Below are 20,066 nucleotides of genomic sequence, written 5' to 3'. Positions count from 1 at the left end.
CACCCACTGCACCTTCCCTGAGCACCAGATTGGGACCACTGGCCAGATCCAGCCCACAGATGGCTTGGGCACTGCTCATCTGGTCCACTGGCCAAAAAGGTTGAGCACTGAGCACCACTGGTCTTCGACAATGAGTGGTTTAGGGCAACAGCACCAGCAAGTGCTGTAAGATCCTTTCAAAGGTGCCTTGGGGTGCTGTGCAGTATTAGCACTATTAGGTGTGTACATGATTCACAAGATAAACCCAGAGATTTCAAATAGATATTGTCAAAAGCATTCTGACCTGTTGTGGTGTTTCAGAGTTCTTTGCAACAGAAGAATTGAGCTATTAGTTTTCCATAGTCAAGCAACAAATAAAAGCTAAGAGCTCTCCCCTGACAGAGGACACCCCAGGTTTTGGCTCCATGAACAAAGCTAGTGTTTCCAGATGCTTCTGTGTTTAGTTAAACTCAATATAACATTTAGGCCTTGTCAATGGCCAGGTGCTTTATTAAACAAGATGTATTGAAGGACAAGTATTGGCATCTAAAATCAATTCCTACAAGTATTCTGGAAGATAATATGAGGGTAATTCAATTTTACTGGGGCAATGGACATATCTCAGGTGCCCCCATAGATCTCAGAGAAACGCCAGGTTCAGAGTCTAAATAGAAAAATCTATTTAATTACAATAAATCCTATTAAACTGATCTCCTTTAGAAAGGGTGAAATGATCAACTCCAGAGGGCTACAGAGGACATAATGAATTCAGTTTAATTAGGGCATACTCTTAGCTAACTATAATCTATTAATTAGCATTTCTAGTTTTTACATCTCATTGCAGTGCTTCACTTACTATTAAATTGCACCCTTCCTTTTTTGGACTAAAGTTACGCAATCCCAACACTGCAGTGGTAATTATAGTGGGTGCCTTGAGAACAGAGTCCTGCAATAGTCTTAAGTGTTTAATTAGAGTATGGGGGAAGAGTAGGAAAGAGAATAAAGAAAAACAATATTCTTCAATCGCTACATATGATTTTCATAGTATAACAAACCACTTGAATGTTCTATTCCAAAGGGTTTAAGCTACCAAGGAAGCCAACTGTGTACTATATACCTGTACTCTATTTTCATAAAATGTTCAAATGTTGTAACAAGCATTTGAAGAAAAAAAATAGGTTTTCTTTTAAGACAAGACATTTTTCTCAACTGTCTTGTTCAGGTGGAATTTCAACCTCTTAATGCCAATGAAAAGTAATGCAAACATAAGTATTTAAGTCTGACAGTTCTGACAGGAGAATCTTGAGATTTCTACAATACTATCCCATTGGTAAAACAGTGTAAAACAGGGGTAGGCAAAGTCCTGGGCTTCCACGGAGACCAACCCAAGCAACACTTGCAGGTTGCGTGGCTGGGCAGGGAGCTGCTCCAGAGCTGGAGATGGGATTTTGCAGCAGGGATTTTGAGTCAGGGCAGAGCCACAATCTGCTACCTGTATACCCTGCAGGGGTGTGCAGGCAGGAAATCACACCTCTGCTCCAGTGGGCATGTGGGCAGTGGATCATGGCTGTGCCCAGGCTCAGGACCACACCATCACCACCACAAAATCCCAGCTTCAGCCCCGAAGCAGTTCCCTACCACCACTGCTTGGGATGGTTCCTGTGGAAGCCCCAGCCCTACACTGTCATAGCCCTACGCTGTCATTTTTTGGGGTCTCCAAAAAAAAAAAAACAGCTGCAGCAACACAGGCAGGAGCTGCTGGGAAATGGAGTCCAGCTACTGGCCAGATCCCCCATTTTGCCCAACCTGGTATAAAAGATAAGAACTGAGATTTCATTTTGCTGGTATGTCAGTTCAACCAATAGACAAACTTTACAGTTGTCTGAACATTAAATATTAAAAAATAAGTTTTTTTCCATTTACTTCATTTTTCCTTCTTTGATATTTATCAATCCAATAATACACAAACCGTGTCATATTGGGATACTGAACTTTCACAAATTGCATGTTCTCATGCATACTATCACACATTAGGAGTAATGCTATGGACCAGTATGACAAACTCTGTTTTGCCCTATGCTTAAATAATATGTTGATTTTTTCCCCCTAAACAGTTACTCAAGTCAGCAGAAAATAAGATTAAAAAAATAATCTCAGGTGATTTCCAAGGTAACAAATGCTTACAGTATGTCAAATGAATGGATTTTACTGAATCATTCAAGTCTTGTGTGATTTCAAATATGAAATCATTCATCTGGAAGCAGAGAGTAATGCAACTTTAAAATATGCCAATGCCATTGCTTTATTTTTTTGTGACACCTTCTTCCTATGCCCATCTTCCAAGACCAAAAGTGAAGATTGCCTAAACGAATGAATATATAAATAGAACTACAAGGTATTGCCACATCTTAACTATGGCAATCACTTACTTCAGACAATCAGAGATGGACAAATAAAAGTCAACCCAGACTTAGGTGCAACTTTTGAGACTGTATGTTGAGACTTAATCACAAAGTTCTCAACATCCTGAATAACTTCCTGAACACAATGCTGACCACTGAGGAAGGCTAGGAGAAAATTCTAGGCTCCTAAACTACAAAGAATCAGGTCTTCACCCAATTTGCTTAACTGGACAACTGAATGCAACTGTGTGAACTATAGCACAGAAAATTTCAAGTCCAAACTGGCCTACTAAATCAGAAGCTAATAGTTGTTCATGCTTGTGCTTAACCACATTTACTGGTTGTAGCTGTGTTGGTCTAAGGACATAGGCAGACAAGGGTCTTTGGGTAAATCTGGTATTTTTTATTATACCAACTAAACTAGTTGGAAAAATTCTTCTTTGCAAGCTTTCAGGTGTTTGTATCCAAAAACTTGCAAAGAAGAATTTTTCCCAACTATTTTAGTTGGTCCGACAGAAGATATCAGATTTACCCAAAGAACCTTGTCTGCCAACCACACTTGTAACAGTTTGGTTCACTATGGGTGTGTCTACAAGTGCATTTATGCTGGCTTAAATTTACTGCACAGTAAGTGGGAATAGGTTGGCATCTACATGTGCAGGAGTTAAAGCACATTAATGCTAATTTTAGTCCCAAATCAGGCCACACACACAGTGTTACAGCACAGTAAGGCATCTACATGTGCAGTACTGTGCAGTAACTAATCAGCCATAAATTTGATACCTACTTGATAAAGGTATCAAATTTTTGCTCAAGTTGGCATAAGTCACTATATTTACTGCACAGTATGGGCATGCACTTGTAGACATTCACCTGTACTGCACAGTAATTGCGGTTACTGAGCATAAATGCACACGTATAGATGGCAAAGCAGGATGGCACCTTAGAGAATTCATAAGTTAGTCAATGAGGTGCCATCCTGCCCTGTCTTCCTTCAGCCTAACACAGTTAACTCTCTCTCTCTACTTTGGGTAAATATGGACAGATTTTGTTCTCAAGTTAAACCCATACCTATGTCATAAAACACAATATAAAAAAAGACTCAAAAGGCATATTTTGTAAAACAGAAGCTTGAGAGAGAAAAAAGTTATGTCTACTAGAAGGTTAAAATAACGCCTCTAGTCTTCTAGGGCACGCCAGCCTGGTCTACACACCATAGGTACATCCAGATGAGCAAGCACATGCCTCTTGCAGCATCTGAAAGCTGTTTGAGATGCTGCAAGAGGCACGGTCGGGAACAAAAAAAAAATGTTCCCCGCACTTCAAATTTGCAGCATTGGGGCAAAACTAGACCCCTGGATATCCAGAGGTCAAAAAATACCCCGGGCAAAAAAAGCAGGGCAGGGCATGGGGCACTAAGGCAACTGGAGACTCAGGTCCTCCACCGAGACACCCTGGTAGCCAGCCAGAGCATCTTGATGGCTGGTCCTCACCCCAATGCTGAAGCATGCTGACTGCCCATTCAGGGCAAGCAGCGTGCCAGCCAGAGTTAGCTGGACCTGGGCTCTATGCCACTACAGCAGAGGGTGGCAGAGGCTGGAGGAGGGGGAGGGGACCATGGGGAGGACCCCTGCCGGCCCCATCCCCTGCCTACTCCCCAAGCCCCTGGGATCACTGACCCACCCAGCCCCATCCCCCGCCTGCCCCCCTGGATCACTGCCCCACCCGGCCCCATCCCCAACCTGTCCCTTGGATATCTGCCCCACCTGGCGCCATCCCCCACCTGCCCCCCCCGGATCACTTTTCCCACCCGGCCTCATCCCCTGCCTGCCCCCGGATCACTGCCCCACCTGGCCTCATTCCCCGCCTGCACCCCCAAGCTCCCTGCATTGCTTGGGAACCTGACTTTTAAAGAAAAATCATCTAACTGGTTAGATTACATGACATAAGAGTAAAACAGCTACCCATGCTCAGAGTCAGGAAATCTTTTGGTATACACTAAAATTGGGTTAAATACATCACTCTCACAGGGTTGGTAATGACAGCTAGTAATCCAGTCATTTATCACCAGTATTTAGCCACTTTTAATTATTCTCCATGCCATATTGGAATATAATAAAGACCTTTTTTGACATTTGTAATGAAGATATATTATAAAAATCTCAAGTGCAAATTGTATGCACCCTGGCTTGAGAATTACATAACATAGATAAATGCTAAATGTACACTTTCTTACTACAAAAATTCAGAGTGCTTACTATATAAGAATTACATAATTATAAGGGAATAAAATAGTCTGTTAAAGCATGTTGCTCTTACATGCACTCACTGCCAACATAAAAGATAATTTTGCATAATGGAATAATGAATCACCTATGTCTTGTTGAGCCAAGAAAAGCTGAAGAGTATTCAATGCTTTGTGAGCATCAGCTGGCTTGACAGGTGCTATGGAGGACATAGTTCAGTACCTCTAAAGCCATCTAATTATGAGGAACAAATTCAATTCTGATTTAGTATGCCTCCCCAGCTGGAGGCCAAGGGATGTTCATTTGGAAATGAACAAGTATGCTTTAACAGATGATGGATTAGCCAAAGTGTTCTGTGTACAATTCAACAGGAATCTGGTCAGGATTCAGTGCACCACATAATAAGACCATAGTGACTATTTTTCCCAGCAATTAATTAAGCAGATTCCAATATAACTTCTTTTCAGCAAACACCACTTTGGTTTGAAAAACAGCACTCACTTATTCCCTTCACGTGGAAAAATCCCCAACAATTCTATCAGTGTCTAAGCAGGGGGTGGAACCCAATATTAACTTCCAGTGCAAAACAGAAACCCATGCAAGTCCCACTCTCCTTCACCAACTACATAACTCCCTTCCTTCCCCCTTCACATAAAGATCTTAGATGACTAACCTGGTTTTCATCTTGTAAAACTCTATACTGCTCCTTCCAAATAGTGATTTTAGAAGCTTCATCTTTTCTTAGTGCTCTTTCCTTCTTTAGCTCAGGACTCCAGAAGGTCTTGATGCTGTTCATGGAGGAGCTCAGCTTGCTTTCTTTCACCTCCACATCCTTGCGCAGCAGATCATTTTCCCGCAATACCTCTTTGAGCTGTGTCTGCAGATCCATTATAGTATTATCCCTGGCCTGGCGCAGCGAGTGAGGCACAGTGGATGCCATGCTCACTGGAGGAAGGTGATGCTCTCCAAATGCAATAGTATCACTGGCAACACCACTACTGGCAATGTTAGGGCTGCTACCCATTGCAGTCATTCTCACACCATAAGGCAGCCGTCCGCCAGATCGACCAAGAGTCATGGTACTTTTAGGGGTGTCTGCACCCACGTTCTCATGGTCACTGAGATACATAGGGCCAGATGTGGCATAGGCAGCATTTAAGGATTGAATATTTTCCATGGAAAGTGTCTTCCCACTGCCACCTCCAGTACTGCTTCCAGAGCTCCCACCAGTGCTGTTGGTTCGACGATGACCCAGGCGTGGTGATCGTGGCAACCTTGGCGAACGCCCTGGACTCTGGTTGCTTGGTTCAACCTTACCAACTGACCGAGCGCTTCCATACATGGCTGGACAGGTGGTGTGAGGTGACTATATAAAGCAGAAAGGAGAGATCCTGTGAGGCTTTTCTGTGGTTGAAAGTCAGTTTAAGGCCAATCACAATTTATTGCAGATCCAGTTGTCCATTTTTGAAGTCATGTACTCATGGTGTTTGAGCTCGTATCTGTATCAATTAAAGCAACACAAATTAAATATCCATTTTCTCAAAATACATCAGTTTTTATCCCACACCTTCAATTAGCGCTCCATTTCTCTAATATGCTCCCAGCTAGATGTCATGCTCAAAAATGCAATTTACAAATAGTTTTCAAAACCAGAAAATTTGAAACTCAGGTAAAATTTTTATTCCTTCTCTACTTTGCTATTTATATTGCTATAGGCACAGCCTGAACCAGAACAGCCTAATTTTTTCCCTTGCAAAGAAGACTTCAATCGTCATCTGCAACTTATGCCTGGAATTTAAACTTTATAATTAAGATGAAGGACCTGCTCAGTAGACAAAATTCTTCCCTATGTAAGAATACTACACTTCCGAGTCTTCAGTCCCAATGGTTGCGAAAACCCTCCCATAGTTGCAAATGTAATATACACTAATGCAGTGTTTTCTTAAGTCTACTGGTAGGCAGCTCCAGTCCTATTACCACTCCTAAAACTGTCTTATTTTTTACTGCTGCCATTTACATTAAGTAGTCAACAGCAAAACTGACAAGACCATAGCACTTTTAATTTCTGTTGCTACCAGCAAAGTTCTAAGTAGCAAACGGTACAGATATTAGCTCTATTATGCTGTAAAAGACCCAAATATGAAGCTTGAGAGAGTCTTGTCCTCATTTCTACCCACTTACTCATGTAAATATATCTCTACTCCATATCTTCAAGTCTATCCATTTAGCACAAAGGGGAAAAAAAGAAAAAAAAACAATGCCCTTTCATCCTTTCAAAATGCATCATAAGTTCAAGTGTTTTCACACACATTAGACAGAGCTAATAAAAATAGAATCCCTGAATAAAGTGCAGGGAGAGCACTGTAATATGAATCACAGCCCTTCTCCTTTCACATGAATTGGAGTGAAATTAAGCTGACGTCTCATTTGTGCACTTACACTAGCTACTGTCTCATCCTTTCCCTTCTGTCAGCTTTTGCCAGTAAATGTGGTCCTCTGGCTGTGTCACTAGCAAAATTGCCCAGATCTATACGAATGTGTTTCTATGACTAGGTGAGTAAAGTGAATTTAAAAAAAACTGATGGAAAATATTAAAAAGAAAGAGCAGTGTTGAAAGAGACAGTAAAAATGGGTAGAGAAACAAATAAGTGAATCAGAAGACCCAATATGGAGAAAAATACTGGGACCACGGGCAACTGGTGCCTCCCAAGTCTGGGGGAGGCACCAGCCAGCCGATCGCCAAAAGAGGGCGGAGGGGATCCCCCAACAGCCAATCACCGAACCAGTGGCGAAACCAGAAATGTGCTTCTGATTCTGGTTGGCGCTTCCAGGGGGTGCATGGCTGAGAGCAAGGGGTGCACGTGCACCTGCGTGCACCCCCTACATGTCGCCAGTGATTGGGACAACAGTAGAGAGAGGACAAATACTGAAGACAAAGAAAATATACATAACAAGCTGTAAAAATTGAGTAAAGAAAGAAAAATATAAAGAGTCCCATTTTTAAATATATGAAATATAAACAAACATAGCACAGAAACCAAAAGCTGCTATCAACTCAGCAGCAGCTACAAGAGGCTGAAACTGAACTCTGCCCCAGATGAATGCTAGCCCCAGAGAAGGGAGAGAAGTAGCGCCATCAGCAGCCATTTTAGCGTGTCCATGCTTCTATTTCAGTGTAGAAACTGCCTTCCCCGCTTAAGACATACAGGTTTCCCTTAATTTATGCAGTACATGCATGCCCAGAAAGCTGCACATAAATCTAATTCGCATAAAGGGAACTCAGTTTACAATGTAAAAAATAGGGATACATTCTCACAGCAGTGAGGGAGGGAGGGAGTAAGGCTGGGACTAGGGAAGGGGCAGTGGGAGGGGTGCAGCGCAGCCCATCAGCCGCTCCTGGGGCTGCAGCAGAGAGCAAAGCAGAGGAAACCAAGTGGATGCAGGGTGTGGGACAAGGGGGCACAGCTCTTGCTGCTACGTGCACCCCGGGAGGGCTGCGCCACACTCTTCCCGGGGGGCGCATGCCCCCGGATCTGCACGTGGGAGGAGAGCAGGCTGCTGCGGCAGACTGGAGCCAGCAGCAGCACTGGGCTCTTCCCTACGCTCAGGGCAGACTGCAGCAATGGGAGGGGGGCTGCTGCCACCCCAAAATTTGCCATAGCTCCCACCCCAACCTGCCCTCCCAGCACTGCCACCAAGTGCCAGGAAGAGCCCGATGCCACTGCCAGCCCCAGCCTGCAGTGGCAGCCTGTTCTCCTCCCATAAGCAGATCCACAGGCATGTGCCCCCAGAGAAGAGTCCAGCAGTCCCCCAGCCCACAGCCCTGCCAGGGTGTGCTTCGCAGCAAGACCCCACCCCTGTCCCATCCCACACCCTGCACCCAGTTTCCTCTGCTCCCTGCTGCAGCCCCGGGAGTGGCCAACAGGCTGCACCGCACCCCTCCTCCTACCACTTCCCCTATAGATTTACCTGATTGTACCCCAGGCCTCCACTTCTCCCCACTCACCCCACCCCCTGATGCAGTGGTCCCCGGAGCAGCCGACACCACTTGCCTGCACCACAGGATGACGTATCCCAGGGGCTGGGGTGAGTGGGGACAAGCAGAGCCCTGGACCTGATGGCATAGGAGTGAATTTACCTCGCATATAACAAATCTGGGGTATAAAAAGGGGTCATCGCATAAGAGCGAGTTTGCACATACAGAACCCACATAAATCGAGGGAAACTGGTACATCCCATTTCAGGGAGCTAATTTTTGAGGGTAATATGCATGTGGTATGCAGATAAATATAGTATTGCTAAAATGCTGAATTCAGAACTGGTTCCATCCATACTGAAGTATTTTCTTACCTAAATCTTTTCTTGAAGTGGTCAAAATATATCTAGGTAGTTGGAAAAGAGCTGATCTTAGTAAACTACTGGCTACACAGGAGGAGAGAGAGAGAGAGAAGACATGGAAAGGTTTATCTACCTCTATGTGAGCCAGCTGCCAGTGCTTTGGTCAGCCTAATTGCAACGGTCAATATGCTACACTCCAGATCTTGAACACTGGCAAACAGACCATTTTTTCTTTTAGAAGAAATGAATTGGAAGTCAGCTTAAGTCATCCTCAAACTAATCTCATAGTGTCTAAATGATTAGTTTGCTAAAAGCAACTCCACCTCACTGGGCATGAAAAACAGATAACACATAATTGCCAAAACAAAAGTGCATTCACTGATGGCTTGTGTACATGGAGACTCTCAGGAAAGACTGTCTGAAATAACAGGGGGGAGAATATAAAGCTTATGAGTGAAATAGCACTGAACTCCAGTAGCACACTAATTCTGAATTTAAGCATCCCTAATTAGGTTTAGCTTAATTCAACTGAAGGGTACTATGTATTTTGTTCTATGCATTTCAATTTAACAGAATACTTAAACTCAGCTTAGTTGCTTAAAAGTGTATATAATATCTAATGCAGTGAAAAGCATGGCAACACTGATACAAGTACAAAATTGGAAAGTAAAAAAGCATCAACTAAATCCTTACATTTCTGAATAATGAATTTGAAATCAGCACAACAAAACAAAAATCTTTTGGTGGACTGTTATATAAATCATGACTCCAGAAGGCACAGTTAAATACAGATTCAAAAAACTGCCCTCTTTGCTTTAGCCAGCATTTTGTCAAACTATTAATAGCTTCTTTAGAGAATAAATGTCATGTCCTTGACAGAAAAGTAACTTCCCAAGTAGCTGAAGGCAGCTGGTCCCACACAATCTTCTATATTAAAACTATGTGCTAATCTACCATGCAAACAGATTTATACTTTTACACCTTAAGTGCAAACAAGGCACATGTCAATTCAGCTCTCAGTACTGCTTAGTAGATAGACAAACCCTCCTTGTCACTCAAGGGAATTAAGTTACCTTAACCATAGATATCAACAACTAAATCAGAACCTGGTGCTCAGTTAAGACTTTGTGGGGAGCCACTGGAAGTTTGTTTTTATTTTTAAATGAGAAAACATAACATGCAAAGAAGTTCTTTAGGAACTGCGCTACATCCCTTCCTCATGTTATATTGTCATAAACTCAAAATTAACAGTGAACGAGTCCCTGAAGATTGGGAGCCTCTCAATATTTCTAGAATTTTAAGTTTTCAGTTTTAAAAAAAAGTTTCTAGCCTTTGTGGCTGTAGATACTCTTCAAATATTAACTAAATGCACCTACCTGAGCATACAATCAGCTTCAGTGCCTTTTATTGTCAAGAAAAGATTTATCAACCTACAGAAGTATGGAATTTATACTATGTACTCAGTCGCTATTCCAAACCCTGGTAACAGGGTAGTTGCTATTCCAAACCCTGGTAACAGGGTTACTACCAAAGAATGTGAATTTCACCTTGGTTCCATCTGGAAACACTACAAAGAGGAGCAGAGGTAGGTGCTGAATGTATTCACTAGCAAAACCTCTGCAGAAATAGAACCACGTAAGATACAGAGACTCTTTTTCTCATTTGCAATAGGCAGGATTTGGAAGAATGGAATGAAAGCTTCCTAGCTTCCTTCCAGGAATCCCAGGAAGGAGAGAAGGACTATTAAGGGTAAGAAAATTTGTCTTAGACCCTGGATATAGATATAGAACTAATGAAGTCTATGGATAGCACCTTAGCAGGAATCTTAGCAAAGTATTCTCTATGCTTTGATGACATTTCCCACATTTTATATAAACTTTTGACTAACAGACATCCGGTAAACTGAACAACCCCTGCATCATGTGTCAGTCTTATGAATTAAGTGCATTAGAGAGACAGACACAGTACTAAATTGCCTACCTGTTGCCTAATATGAATTTAACCATTCTGGCAAGAAGGTAGAGGAAGGAATAAAGAATCAAGTTGGAACAACAGGTCAGATAATTAACTAGTTAATATATTTCACAAAGTGCTTTCAATAGGTTAGTCTAATGAAACCATGGAACTTGAAGTTTCACAAAGAAAAAGTAGAAATGATAGGAGCCTGGGACAGTTCTTGATATCTGCAACTATTCACTTTGAATCAAGGAATGAACTTCTGCACTTCTTAATGCCTTATTCAAAGGGTCAAAAGAGGGAGAAATAGAACCATAACCATAATCTGTATCAGAGCTGAATTTCCAACTTTAAAATCTGTGGTAATTCCAGGAGAAAAAGGAAACACAACCATCAAGGAAAGAAGAAAAAAGCAGAGTAGCAGAAATGAAGACTGGATAAAGATTCCTAGTCCATCCATCACAACTGAAGGCAGTTGAGTGCCAAGGATCACTGGGCTAAAGAATTGGACCTTTAATTAACCTAATTCCCTCTATGTCATTAGTTTGGCTCATGAAATTTTGCAACCCTCTACAAATGGGCTGGGACAGTGACTACTTCAATGTCCATTTTTCTAAAAACAAAAACACTCAAAATCCAGTATCAACCCTTTTTTGCCTGGACTGTTCCATTCCTAGAGACCACGTTATGACTCTAATTTCATTTTCTCCAAGTACAGCCTCAGAGACAAGAGAGATCTTTCACCTGGTGACTTATACCAACAATACAAGAATAATATCAGACATCAAACCAATATAACCAAGTAATGATATAAAACACAAAGGATACACTTAAAAAGCAAGTCTCAGCAACCATGTTTTGATCTCAAAAGAAGATTATCAGAATGGGGGTATCCAGTCTCACAGCTAGAAGTGGTAAGGCTGTAATGACCCATGTCTACATAGCAACTTTTTCAGAAACTTTTGCTGGACAGAACAAAACAACCTGCTCTGGACCCTTTAGCTGTTTCACTTTTTGTTGGGAATCACCAGTAAATAAGGACTTGGGAGTGAAATACCAAAATTTATGCTGTGGAAACAGTTACAAGTGATTTGTTTTATTGGCAGTACAGACACATCTGGGGTCAGCTAAATATCCTTACAAAAGTCCAACTAGACTTCAAACAAAGGATTAGTTTATATTTCTTCTCTTTCTCCTAAGTCACCATTTGTCAAATTGCTCCAAGGACTCAGACAACTATTTCACCAGCTACTGAATTTATCTGTAGTTACCAGGAAGGAACAAAGATTCAAGTATTATGGTGCCAACAGGAGAAATAGAACACTTGGCAACTTTTTGTCGATACCAAAACACTGATTAGTATTACCTATTGTTTCATACCCATCTGGTTCCTGTATTCTGTCACAAATATTTCCCTGAGGTAGCAAAAGAGAAAGTACTATAAGCCTACCAATAGAGGCAAAAGAACAAGCTAAAGTGCAGTAAATTCTCTCAGCTCTCATTTTCTCCAACCCATCAAGAGACTGGAGGAGGCCCCTACCTATATAACTAATTAGTCCATGTGTTATGAACAGGCCAAGGAAAGGGAATCTGGTTACAGTAGCCTTTGGGATGGCAAAAAAACCGCAAAACAGCTCCTAATTTGGGAAGATAACCAAACCAAAGAAGTCATTATTTAAACATGATTTTTTTTTTATCATTTAGAGGTTCCTCTGCATTTAAAAACTCTAAATGTAAGACAAAATATGTTACGTCCAAAAAGTAGAAACTCCAGATAAATATAAAAGATAAGCAAGCCAACTCTATTAGACCTTGTGAAAAACACTGAGATATAGCCAGGGTGTAGGTTGTAGCTGTGTTGGTCTAAGGACAAAGGCAGACAAGGTTCTTTGGGTGAATCTAATCTTTTATTAGACCAACTTAATAGCTGGAGAACAATATTTAAGCAAGCTTTTGGGTTCAAAAATCCTTCATTAGGCTAAAGAAGTTTCAGCAATTGATGTGTGCTCTACCTGGATGGAATGAAAAGTAAAAAAGCCAGAGGCTGGGCTGGTATGCATACAAGACAGGCAGTCAGTGAAAATATAGACTGAGGAGTCAATGGGTGAGATATAGCCTTTATTTTTCCTATGTAATGAAAGATTTAGTAGGAAGCGAAAAGTAAATTATAAACAATATATCATTCACCTCTTTTTCCTAACGTAATGAAAAAATACGGTCCTGAAAATATTAGTCCTTATAATTGCTTAATTTATATAGTTAAAAGTATACTTTTCCTGGTACCAAAAAGATACACCAAGTCTAGCACAAAGGACTTAACTGCAAATTTTTGGTCAATAGAACCATTATGAGAATGTGGATTCATCTTTTCAGAAAATGGCTAAAGTACAAATCGAAGAGTTGATGAAAATTATTTAAGTCACGGATTTCTAGTTGATTGTTTAAATCAAGACTAAAGGGCACCTGTACACACCACAGGTTTTAATCCTCGTTAAATTAAATAGGTTTATAAAATTTAAAATTGTTTATTTTGGAGTGTCGCATCTGTGTTTACATGCACTAGGTTGTCAAACAAATTAAGCTGGGTCCCTGGCCAGTGCCACAGGAGAGTGGGATGGTCTGGTGCTGCCCCCCGGCCTGGGGAACCCCACGCACTCTGTGCCCATGCCCCACCACACAGCTGTGGAAGCAGGGAGCCAGGAAACCATGTAAGAAAAAAAAGCAAAAGCAATTCAAAAGTGAAAGCAATTCGAAGGGATGAACTACAAAAAAGTCGCAGCGCCATCTGGCGGACAAAGAGGCTCATTACACATATTTGAGTGCCTTTGTGTTTGCATGCAATGAATCCATGGATGCAACGATTTAATTCCCAACGAGCCAAACTAAACTACATCTGAGGAGTTTTAGTTCACTGCACCAGAAAGACTTCTAAAGTGTCCAGAAAACCCGCTCATACAGTCGCAGTGCAAGAAAGGGCAAAAAATATGGCGTGTACAAAGGGCCAAAATGGCTAATTTAAATAATCTTAGTTAAATTCAGGCCTGTCCGACTTCTAAGTGGCTAGAGGCCACATATTTGTGGGCCACGCCACAGAAAATCACGGAAACACCCCCCAAGTCCTCTAAGGCAACATGCCATGCAATTTCCCCGCCCACACTGTATGGGAGCCCCCTCTTCCCATGATTGCACTGCATGACTACGTGGGAGCCATCCCAACCACTGCACCATGTACCTGCACAGCCCCAGCCTGACCCTAAGCACCCCATCTTATGTCACTCCACCCTTGATCAGAAGAAAAAGGTGTTAGCCAGAGAAGAGAGGGGGAGCCCAGAGGCTCAGCTGCTTGATGGCTAGAAAATGATATTTAGTAGAGGCACACTGATGCATTGATCCATATCGTATCAGCACTGATAAAAGGAAAATTGACATTATCAGCAAGTGGTTTTGGCTGATGTGGCCAATAATGTCTCTAATAAATTCCACGTGCACACGTGCAACTGCAACACACACGAGGCCAAGAGTGTGTCCAGCCAGTAAGTCTGTTGGGGAGAAAGGGTGTGGGGGAGAGATGGGCAGATCAAGGCCCCCACGGTGAGGGAGGGAGTGGGGCTGGGGCAGGTGCTTCCCAGCTGGGATGGGGCAGGAGGAAGGGCATGGGACAGAGCCATGGGCAGCTCATCTGGGGGCCGCAGGAGGGATGGTGACTCCTGCTGCTGCACGCAGCCCGGGAGAGGCATGGGGGGATAGGGTCCCTGGATCTGTGCATGAGGTGAGGGCGGGCTGCCTACTGCATACTTGGGGCTGTACCAGCCTCTTCCTGGCAGGGGGGTTGGGCCAGGGCTGCGCTTGGGTCAGGTGGTAACAGAGCTGGGAGGAAGGGCTATGGTGAATTCTAGGATGGCTGTAGCCCACCCCATAATCCCCACTCCCAGTGCCACTGCTGTCTGCCCAGCCCCCACTGCTGGGAAGAGCCTGGCGCAGCATGGCCTCAAGCATGCAGATCCAGAGGGCACGTGTCCCCCATGCCTCTGCCAGTATGTGTGCAGTGTTAGGGAGCTGTGTCCCACTCTGCCCCCCAGACAAGTTGCCTATGGCACCATCCCACACCCTGCCCTGGTGGGCAGGACTTGCCTCTGCCCCAGGACCTACTCCTTCCCTCATTGAAATCTCCACCCCCCCACACATCCCCCCCAGACTTACCAGCTGGATGCTGCTCTCCAAGCTGCTGGGCTGCATATAGGCGATCGAACTGGTATTGGCCAATATGGCTGGTCAATAATCAGCCACTGCTATCAGCCCAAAAAATCTTTCAGTGCATCCCCAATGTTTAGAGGTTTGCTTTTGGGAGCTGACTTGTAGATAAAGTAGATATTGCATTAGAACAGTCCAGGGCCATGCCTAGGATTAACTGATTTCTAAAGGCTTGTTTGTGACAAAATTTCCATTAAGGCCCACTGTGTCCAACACAGGCAAACAGCAAGCAGACCACAGGCTGGGAAACTGAAGATATGTACCACACTGTTCCATTTTATGAACAGCGTACCTAAACAGAGATAAGGGACTCTCTGGAAGTCACAGTGCCAAACTGCAGAGCCCCTGGGATTTCCAGTTTCGGTAGATAGATCAAAATAGGAGAAACCAGTAAGTAACCAAATTAGGATGAAATTAAGATGCTGCTCACATACTGGACAGACATACCTTCCCCTCTCGTGACAGCTCTAGGCCTGGTAGATATAGAATTGTTTGCATTATTCTTATCTTCTATCACTCTGTATCAATAAAATTTGCCTGTCATTGAACAGAGAGGTGGTGGCTGGTCTGAGGGTTTTGGGGCCTCCCGGACCAAGATATTAGGGGTATATAAAGCTTTGGTCGGCAATTCGATTTGGAGAAGATTCAGCCCAATTCGGAGGCCGAATCACCAAATCCAAATTGAATTGGAAGAACCCCCCCCCCCGAATCAATTTGGAGCCTCCGAATCGATTTGGAAAAGATTCAGAATGCAGTTTTTCAGGGGAACAGAAACTGAGAAGAGGGAGCAGGGGCGGGGGGGAAAAGACTGACATCTCTAGCTGGCCAGTGACTGTCATTTTTCCCGAGTCCCCTTCCACTCACAGTGCTCTGGGTGAGGGATGTAGAAACAGCATATAAGCCTCTGTCTGCAGCCTTTCTGTGCCTTTTGTGAGCTGTTTCTGCCTGAGCAACTGCATCTGAAAGGTACAGGACTGGCTTGGCTTCCTATTTAGTCAGTCTCCTGATAGTTTCTGTTCTTGGAAAGGACTGGATACAGCTTATTAACTAGAATCCCTCTACTTATCCCTATCCAATCTGTTTCTTTCAACTTACTCTTCCCCGAAAAACCTCTTATTTCTTCTTGTTTGGTTCCTTCCCCACAACCACTTTATAAAAAGAAAGCTGTGTTTTCCCTGGCAGTGTGATCCATTACTGTGCAGGAAAGCACATACATTACACATACTCGCACACATACACAGCAAAGAAGAGGAGATATTATATAGTTACACACAGATACAGACTAAACACAACACAGAAGAAGTCAGACACACACACCAGGGAACATCTTGGAAAAAATTATCAAAGAGACCATTCTTGACAGACTGGCTGATGGCAACATCCTGAGGGACAGCCAGCATGGGTTTGTTGTGGGTAGGTCTTGCCTGACCAACCTCATCTCCTTCTGTGACCAGGTGACATATCATCTGGACAAGGGAGAAGAGATTGATGTGATATATCTTGATTTTAAAAAAGCCTTTGATCTGATGTCCCATGATCATCTCATGGAAAAATTGGCCACCTGTGGCCTCGGCTGCATCACAGTCCGATGGCTGGGGAATTGGCTCCAAGGTCGTGCCCAGAGAGTGGCAGTCGACAAAAGTAAATCATCATGGTGCACCGTGACCAGTGGGGTCCCCCAGGCTCCGTCCCTGGGAATATACTCTTTAACATCTTTATTAATGATGTGGACATTGGTATCAGAAGCGGACTGGCCAAGTTCACCGATGACAACAAACTTTGGGGTAAGGCGTCCACACCTGAGGACAGGATGGTGATCCAGGCCAACCTAGACAGGCTCAGAAAACGGGCGGATGAAAACCTGATGGCATCCAACACCAAAAATGCACGGTTCTCCACCTTGGGGGGGAAAAAAACCCGCAGCATGCTTATAGGCTCGGCAGTGCTACACTTGCTAGCACCACAGCCAAAAGGGACTTGGGGGTCATGATTGACCACAAGATGAATATGAGCCAACAATGCGATGTCGCAGCTGGTAAAGGGAGCAAAACACTGGCTTGCATCCACAAATGCTTCTCAAGCAAATCCCAGGATGTCATCCTCCTGCTGTACTCGGCCTTGAGAAGCTTGAGAGAGTCCAGAGGACAGCCACATGCATGATAAGAGGGCAGGAGAACAGGCCTTATGATGAGATGCTGAGTCATGGGACTCTTCAGCCTGGAAAAGTGCAGGCTCGGGGGGACCTGGTGGCTGCCTATAAGTATATAAGGGGTGTAACATCAGGATCTGAGGGAACGCCCGTTTACCAGAGCGCCTCCTAGGATGACAAGGTCAAACGGTCACAAACTCCTCTAAGACCATTTCAGGCTGGACACAAGGAAGAACTGATTTATTGTCCAAACCCCCAAGGCCTGGAACAAACTGCCGCCAGAGGTGGGAAAGCGGATCTTCCACGTTCTCTTGCCTCTGCACCCCTCAAAGTTCCCCTACAACCAGGTCTCCTTCTCAGAAAGGTACCTCAGAGGAGGTTGTGGGGGCAGGTGGCTCAGCTTCCCCTGCTGTACCTCTACCTGCTGAGGGGGGGAAAAGGCAGGATCCCCACCCTCAACCCTGAAGCAGGGGGGTAGTGTAGTGTGGAATCATTTTGAGGTGGCAGATGATCCCAAGTACACTATCTGCTAGCACTGCTGAAAGCAGATCAGCCGGGGCAAGGAAGTGAAACACTTCACCACCATGGCGATGCTGCTGCATCTCAGGAAGCAGCACCCCCTTGCCCTTGTTCCTCCTTGGCCTGGCACCAGTGGAAGCGTGCCCAAAGGAAAGTCCCCCTCTTGCACCAAAGCCCCAGTCCCCATGAAACAGGGGCAGGCCACCCTGGAGCAGTGGGGGAAAGCTGCAGACAGAAGGAGGTGTGTTTCAAAGGCGAGCGAGGTCATCCAGAGCATTGGAGAGATGCTTGCTCTGGATGGCCAGCCCTTCTCCTTAGTTAGGAAGTAAGGGATCAGGTGGCTCATGGCGCTCGTGGCCCCATCCTACCAAGTGCCCACACATACCACCTTTAGCAGGATGGTGGTGCTCTCCCTGTATGAGGCATGCTGGGAGTACTTGACAGAGGACCTGCTCAAGGCAGGGCTGCAGGTAGCCTTGCACTTCTCCACCCTTGCTGCTCCAGATGTTGGAGGTGATCACGCCTACCTCTCCCTCAGAGGGCACCGGTGCAATCAGTCAGGCCGTCAGTGGGCACTCCTCCAAGCCGATGGGTCTCACACAGCAAGGAAGATAATGGTGGCCATGAACCGCATGGTGCAGGGGTGGCTCGCTGGGCAGGCTGAGCTCACCTGCGGGTTCATGGTCAGCAACAGTGGGGCCAATATGGTCCAGGCTGTCCATGATGCCAATCTTGTTGACATCCGCTGCGTGGTACACAAATTCCACCTCATTGTCAGGGATGCCTTGGAGGGGGACAGAGCTGCCAGTTGATGGCACCTTCACCACCACCCAGCTGATTTCAAAACACAGGAAGGTGTCAGGCTGTCCACTGCAGCATCGAGGGGGGCAAGATGCTGCAGGAGAAATAGGCAGAACTGAGCATCCCGCAGCACAAAATCATGCAGGATGTGGAGACTCAGTGGAACTCCACATACCTGATGCTGGAAAAGCTAGTGGAGCAACAGAAGGCTACCCATGAGATGGCCTTGCTTGGGGAGATTGGGATCAGCAGGCCCTTTAATAAAGCGGGGTGGGATACCATCTCCCAGATTTTGGTGGTCCTCAAGCCATTCCTCGAGGCCACCAAAACCATCAGCGCTGGCGATGCCCTCCTTAGCCAGGTGATCCCCATAGTGAGGGAACTTGAGAACCAAATGGAGAAGTTCCAGGGGATCAATGTTCCTGGCTGGGGTAAGCCTGTCACCAGACGTGCAGACACTGGTGAGGCGGCTGAAGGCATCAGGAAATGGCTGGATCCCCTGTGGTTCAGTATGGTCCACATGCTGGCGGGCATGTGTGACCTGAGGGTGAAGGGGAGCATGTGCACTGGCAGCACCAAAACCCTTGATCACTGGACGGAGGTGCTGGTCGACAGTCAGAGAGGCAGAAGGGCAGAGGCAAGAGGACGTGAAAGATCCACTTTCCCATGCCAGCACTCCCAGCAGCAGCACCAGCCAATCTCCTCCACACCAGCATCTGCCAAGGACATGGCTTCAATGTTGGGGTCCAAACGTACCAGACCCCAGCCTCAGGCAGGTAGCGCTGAGGCTTCGGTGGCTACCTATCTTGCCGAGGACGTAGAACCACTGGACTGCGACCCCTTGGCCTACTGGGCAACCCATAGCCCGATGTGGCACGATCTGGGCATGGTTGCCTGGTAATACGTGTCCTACCCACCGACCAGTGTTCTGAGTAAAAGGATGTTCAGCATTGCTGGGGATCTTGCAACACCCCACCACACCTCCTTGGACCCTGGTTTGGTGGAGCAGCTGGTGTTCCTCAAGGTGAAACTCCTGCTGCTGGGGCTCCCCAAGCTCCACCTGCATATGGAGTGAGTGCCACCCTCCTCACCCCATCCGCACCCATTTCCATTTTTTTTTTAAAGCAGTTAATTCCCTACTCTCTGAACTGGAGGAGGTACTCACTGCATCACCAGCCAGCAGGAGAAGAACATGTCCCTGCTCAGCTCCCGTGCCAGGACAAACTTGGAGGTGTGGCCTGGGGCTATGGGGAAGGAGGAGGCCTTTGGTCCTGAGCATAACCACTAAAACTGCACTCTGCCAGGGTCAGAAGGCCTGGTGGGACTGATGGCGGTGTGGCAGCCCCAGGAAATGCCAGGACCGAGGATCCCCCTGGTAAAAAGCAGGTAGGAGGCGCCATCACCTCCAGCCACCACATGCACGTA

At 45.1% G+C, this 20,066-nt stretch overlaps 1 protein-coding gene across 9 annotated transcripts in view; it reads right to left on the bottom strand.

Moving 5' to 3' along the window:
* The window catches only part of ERC1 (ELKS/RAB6-interacting/CAST family member 1), a 490,045-nt gene that overhangs the window by 462,484 nt on the left and 7,495 nt on the right, over positions 1 to 20,066 (bottom strand). For all 9 annotated transcript variants that reach the window (XM_059726510.1, XM_059726512.1, XM_059726507.1 and 6 more), the window contains exon 2: positions 5,301 to 6,126. In XM_059726510.1, the coding sequence (XP_059582493.1) occupies positions 5,301 to 5,969 (669 nt within the window). In that variant the 5' untranslated portion in view covers positions 5,970 to 6,126. The remainder of the gene's footprint in view (positions 1 to 5,300; positions 6,127 to 20,066) is intronic.

Source organism: Alligator mississippiensis, chromosome 4, assembly GCF_030867095.1.
Source record: "Alligator mississippiensis isolate rAllMis1 chromosome 4, rAllMis1, whole genome shotgun sequence".
In the NCBI taxonomy this organism is placed as follows: domain Eukaryota; kingdom Metazoa; phylum Chordata; order Crocodylia; family Alligatoridae; genus Alligator; species Alligator mississippiensis.
This window is presented reverse-complemented; position numbering and strand designations above follow the sequence as displayed.